General features: G+C 43.8%; 1 protein-coding gene across 3 annotated transcripts in view; it reads right to left on the bottom strand.

The window, feature by feature from the left end:
• Magi3 (membrane associated guanylate kinase, WW and PDZ domain containing 3) overlaps positions 1 to 6,000 on the bottom strand; it is a 101,210-nt gene that overhangs the window by 3,469 nt on the left and 91,741 nt on the right. For all 3 annotated transcript variants that reach the window (XM_010631266.2, XM_010631267.2, XM_010631268.2), the window contains exons 19-20: positions 5,355 to 5,481; positions 4,730 to 4,873 (exon numbers count right to left, since the gene is read on the bottom strand). In XM_010631266.2, the coding sequence (XP_010629568.1) occupies positions 4,730 to 4,873; positions 5,355 to 5,481 (271 nt within the window). The remainder of the gene's footprint in view (positions 1 to 4,729; positions 4,874 to 5,354; positions 5,482 to 6,000) is intronic.

Below are 6,000 nucleotides of genomic sequence, written 5' to 3'. Positions count from 1 at the left end.
AAAAAAAAAAAAAAAAAAAAAAAAAAAAAGATGAAACAGTGTCCTTCGGTTTTGCTTATGTCACCTCTAAGTCTCTCCAACCTTGCTAAGTGACTGTCTCATTCGTGAAATATTTAACATAATGCCAGAGTTGATGTATGGACGGAAGGCAGCAATACGGAGAGAGAGTATATAGTTTTACTTTATAAAAACCCTACATGGCAAAGTTTTGTATGGTTACTAAGTCAGGATCTTGGCATCTTGAAATCAAATTCTGGGTAAGGCTCCTAGCATGCCCAGTATGCATAAGTTTTTGGGTTCAAGCCCCAGTCACCACCAAAATAGACATAAACCCAAAAATCTTTTCTCTAACACGCATGAGGCCTTGTGTTCGATGCCCAAGATTAGATAAGAAAAAAAAAGTTTTCTAACAAAAGTTAAGTAGGAGAGAGGGAAAGTTTCTAAAATCAGATGATACCACAAAGCTGTATCTGAATGATCAAATCGTAAAGAGTTCTTTTAAACGTGAGCAGAAACTTCAATTTCCTAATTCGTTCTCTGGAGAATTGCCTTCTCTGTGCTGCTCCTACATGCTGTCCATAAATGAAACCTTGGCTGAATGACAAATTTAGAGGTTAAAATTCTAAAAGAATAGGACTGGGGATTTAGCTCAGTGGTGCCACCGCCTGCCTCACAAGTGCGAAGACGAGTTGGATCCCTGGTACCAAAAAAAAAAATCTAGAAGAGAAGCATGGCGAAGAGTTTGATATCAACACTTATAAGAAGTTGCTGGCTCACAGGTTAGTGGGAAAGCAACTAAATCTATTTTAAAAGGAAAAAGAAAAATATGGAAAATCAAGTATAACTTTTGCAAAGGACTTGATTTAAAGATATTAGTGATTTTAGAATCTATTTCAAGGCGACATGCAACTGAAGGGTATTGGTTTCAAAATAGGATTAAACAATAGAACATTACTAACAGTCTAAAAAGCAAAAATTTATGAGTTTACTAAATGCAAAAGTAATTAACAAAAGACTGATCATTTGACACAGTGGGCCATCTCTGTACCTAGAGACAGCCTGGCACTTAAGAGTCCATGTCTCCTGGGAGCAATTCTTTATGATTTGGGGGAAAAATCATTTCATAATTAAATCATGATTAGGGCCTAGTTCTGCTAACTACAATCCAACTAGGGCCTGTCAGTATGTCCAGACAAAACTCCATCTTCACCTCAGGTCACCTGAGATGCTGTGATTCTCCAGGGCAGGATTACACCAGCTGGAGACATCCAGGAGGAACCAAGTATCCAACTGCATAGCTCTTCACTGTTCCAGGACATCACCATCACCACACCCCAAGTCATTTGCTACTTCTGCTTTGCTGATGGCTCTGAAGAAAGATGTGGCAAACTCCGGGTCTCGGGTCTTTGCTGCCCAGAGCAGCAGGGATCGGGCCAAAGCTCAGCTTCTTCTCATTTCTGTCTCTATATTATTAATTCGGCTCACAGGAGACTAGGACCTGATGCACAGGTCCTAGTAACACCCCCTTCCCCTGTTCCCCACACATGTCCATGGGCCCATTCTGGCTCTCCTTTCAGGCTCAATGGCCTCATTTTCCACCTCTACTAATGAGGATGACAATGCCTTCCTTCTGGAGTTGAGTGAGGGAGATAAGTGCCTGCCCACCAACCACAGTTAATTATTTTTCAGGTTAGAAATCGCATTAGTAAAGATTTAACTGTAGTCTTATGCCCCATTCTATACGATGATGCAAAAATCACAAAGTATATGAAACTGTATTTGAAAAGGAAAAGACACTAGGGAAGGATATCAGAAACAAGATGGATGGATTTAATACTGCTGTGATGTTAACGCCCTGCTGAAAGCATGTAACTGAAAATGGAATTCTCACAATTCAACGTTAGTAGCATTTGGGAGGTGGGACCTTAAGAGGTGACTGGCTGGATTGGTGGGTCCTTAAAGGAGTGGCTTTGTTGTAACAGGGAGCTGGCCCTGCAGTGTCCTCACACGATGCTGTGCAGGCCTCAGGCTCGGCGGACACCCCAATAATGTGTACCCCGGCCTCCCAGGCCTCTAGACTGTAAGACAGAAACTACCTATTTCCAACACTCAGGTTTTCAGTTATAGTAACAGGAAACAGAGTAAGCTAGATAATAAAATGAAAAGAACTTTCAAAAAAAACTAAAAAATAACAGGATTGAGAAAAGTAAGATATAACAACAAAAAAACCCCTCGCTATCCAGATCTAAGTGAAACAAAAGCCAATGCTTACACTTTCCTTGCTAAGTCTGCCGATGACAGCACTAGATGTATAATCCTGCTTATAATCACAGAAAGTGGTATTTGGAACATGCTCAGGTGTGTCTTATAAAACATGGTTGCGTTACAGTTAATTTCAGTCACATTGTTTGGCTTAAACTGGCCAACCTGTCTATAAAACTGCAAATGAAGCTTGTAATTGAACAGACTTGCCACCAGGTGTCATTTTTGTCTAAGACCAAACGAGGGGAAAGAGGAGAAAGAAGGGGAGCTGTGGCTTTAAGATTTACTGGGGGAGGGGCTCTATACTGAGCTACTCAGAAACTAAGCTTTTAAGAAGGCCCCTGAAAACGAAATGGAAACATTGTGCTGACAGAGAATTTAAATGTGATAAAAATAAAATGGGGAAACATCTTTTGATAAGTATAATAAAGATTCAAATTCAGTTTTGTATTACTGAAAAAATGAGCGAGAAGAGGAGAGGAAAGAGAAATGACAAGGAGAGAAAAATGAAATAGAATCAAAAGAAAAGACAGAAGCACAGACCTATAGACTCAGCAGTCTGGGAGGCTGAGGCACACAGGTGTAAAATTGAAACCCAGCCCTGGCAATTTAGTGAGACCCTGTAACCCTAAAAAGTACTGAGTGTGTAGCCCTGGGCTCAATCTCTAGTCACACTCACACACACACCCACACACCCCACTGTCTTAGCAATCCTGCAGTTTTAAAAAGTCCCTAAAAATATAATACATTTATAAAATAACATTTCAACACATGGCTTGCATTATCTTACAACTGTTAGGAACTCTATGCCTCCAGATAAAATTGAATCCAAGGGACAGAAGCCAAAGCCTGATATGCCAAGTCATCTCAGCAGCTCCCCAAGCCTCACTTTTAAATCAGTGCAGAGATAGTGCCACCTACCTCAAGAGACTGAAGTACAAGGTAAAATATGTTGCCTGGAAGATAGCAGACCGTATTTTCTAAATTGGATCTGATTCTGCTTTGTGTTAAATGTATGTCAGACACACCTGGATGGGGTAGTACACACCTGTAAACCCAGAGCTCTGGGAGGCTGGAGTGGGAGGATTACAAGTTTGAGCCCAGCCTGGGAAACTTAATGGGACATGTCTCAAAAAATGAAAGGGCTGGGGGTGTAGCTCAGTGCAAAGGCCCTGGGTTTGTACCATAGTACAAACCTTTCAACTGTTTCTCCTTCCCTTACCCTGAACACTTCTCTAAATCGTAATCAGATCCCTCTGCCCTTTTTGAGACAGAATTTCACTAAGTTGCCTAGGTTGGCCTCAAACTTGCGATCCTCCTGCTCCAGCCTCCTGAGTTTCTGGGACTGCATGTGTGTTAATACCGTGCCTGGCTTTGATCATGTGCCTTTCTAGTGTGCTTAAAGGAACAAGTTCTCTTTCTCTGATGCCTACTGATGTTAGAGGGGAGAAATCTGAAGTGGTAAGGGGAAGACTATCCAGAACTTAAAAATTTTATTGTATATCTAAGCACATATTTGGTGGGGGGTTCCGGGGATTGAACTCAGGTCCTTGCGCTTGCAAGGCAGGCCACTGAACCACTGAGCTAAATCCCCAGCAGCAGTGAATTATTTTTAAAAATTGAGGACTCTGTTGGGTGTGGTGGCACATGCCTGTAATCCCAGAACTCTGAGAGACTCAGGAGAATGTCAGAGTTGCAGCCTAGCAAACGCTGGGTAACTTAGCAAGACCCTGCCTCAAAATAAAAAAATGGAGAAAGGGCTGGGGATATAGTTCAATGCGAAGGCCATGGGTTCAGTCCTCAGACCCACAAAATAAATTAATAAATAATAAATAAAAATTTGAGGCACTTCCCCCTCCTGCCTTGCAAGCACAAGGACCCAAGATCAATCCCCGGTACCAAAAAAAAAAAAAAAAAAAAAAAAAATTGAGGACAGCAAGTGTCTTCTATACAGGACTCCTCTTTAATTACGATAAAGACGAAGGAAAACCCAGATGTATAACCACTTTTGTTCTGCAGTTGCGCTGTGCAAAGGTGAAGTGTCTGAGAGCTGAGTACCTAGTGGAGAGTATGACTGATGAGAATTGAATCCTTCAAATACTAATGAAGGCTGGGAGACAGAACTTTCACCCCTGGTTACCGTTACAGGTGGCTAAGAGGAAAAAACCCTCGGCTTTTTTCTCAGAAGATAAGATTCTGTTTCATCCTGGCTTTCTCAAGCCTTGATGAGATGAAAGTATATTTTATTTATTAATCCATTTGCCCTCAGATGTTGGCTGCTTATTGACCAAGATGCAGAGGAGCGTAGCTGCAGCGCAGCCCAGCTGGCTGGAGAGGGAGAGCGCAGCGGGACCGGTGGCCCCTCGGCTTTGACTCACGAAAGTTCTGCCTCTGAGCTTTGGGAGGGCTCTGCGTTCCCTCGGAATCCATTGTTTTTAGAGCTGGAAGCGGACAGGGGCCCACTCACGTGAATCCTGCCGTCTTTGATGGCTGGGCCGTCCTCGGCAAGGCGGAGGATGAACAGCCCCATGTTGTATTCCTTCCCGCCTCGCAGGCTGAACCCGAAGCCCCGAGGGCTGCGCTCCAGCTCCACCGGGTAGCAGCCCAGGCTCTGTAGGGAGAGACGTGAGAGGGAGACGGGTTCTCAGGGTGCTCAGGTACACGTGAGGAACGACGACCTGAACCTGTGCACCCCACAGGCATTTCTGCACCAAAACGATGCCAGCCAGGGTGCAAGGGTTCATTTTTACTACTACAGCCGAGACTAGAGGGATGTCTCCCGGTTGGTTAATGTACGAGGGAAGATAACAATTTTAGAAAAGGCTTCCTTTAAAAAAGGAGATCGAATTTTTCTGAAAATGAACAAACAAAAGCTCCCTATTTGAATTTTCTACAACATTATGTGCTTGTAAGTGTCCCAAGTGTACTTTTCCTTCATTCTTTATATCTTCTCATGGAAGCTAACCAAGTATCAAACACACAGCAGGCCTGCAAGATTTATTAATTTTGGAAAGGAATTTACCTGAGCTTATTTGCAATAGAAATCACCAGTGTCAGGGGCAGAGCAACTCACATTATCGGTGTGGGTTTACCTGGCTGTACCGGCTGCCGACCACCGAAATCACGGCAGTGTCTGGCTGTGCCAGGTGCTTGTGGTCGGACCACGAGTGTCTGTAAGAGCCGGAGGGGTCCTTCCCCATTTCACCTTCCAGGGCAATTCTGTGAGAGAGAGAGGAATCAAGTCACTCTCTGAATGAGAAAATCAAAAGCTTCTGAAGAGGAAAAGCAGGTTAATTTCTTGCGGAACGAATCCTTACCATTCTCCCTCAGACAGACTGCTGGAATGACAGACTTACCTAGAACCAGCAAAACGTAACACCCTCAACACCCCCATGTCTTTCAAGTAAAAGTCTCAGTGCAGTTTATATGCAGAAAACCCGACACTCAAAGCACCGAGCCAAAGGGCAGGTAAAGAGCCCTTGTCACAGTGAGAAAGACTCTCCTGCAACACCAGTACCCTGGGAAGATGCTGAATTTCTAGAACTCTAGGTTTTATACTAATATTTTCAGCAAAAGAGAGGAATGTGATTCTGAGGTCTGGGGCTTCCCTGCCTCGTTCCAACCCTCCTGTCAAGCTGGGTGCGGGCGCTGTTGGGCACAGGCAGGCAGCCGAGAGCAGGACACACACGTGTTCTCTTTCTGACCTCAGCAGAGGTCAAGTCGGGGTCAAGAGTACAG

The sequence above is a fragment of the Fukomys damarensis genome, unplaced genomic scaffold (genome assembly GCF_012274545.1).
Source record: "Fukomys damarensis isolate Sample0158 unplaced genomic scaffold, DMR_v1.0_HiC HiC_scaffold_33, whole genome shotgun sequence".
NCBI classification, from domain to species: Eukaryota; Metazoa; Chordata; class Mammalia; order Rodentia; family Bathyergidae; genus Fukomys; species Fukomys damarensis.
This window is presented reverse-complemented; position numbering and strand designations above follow the sequence as displayed.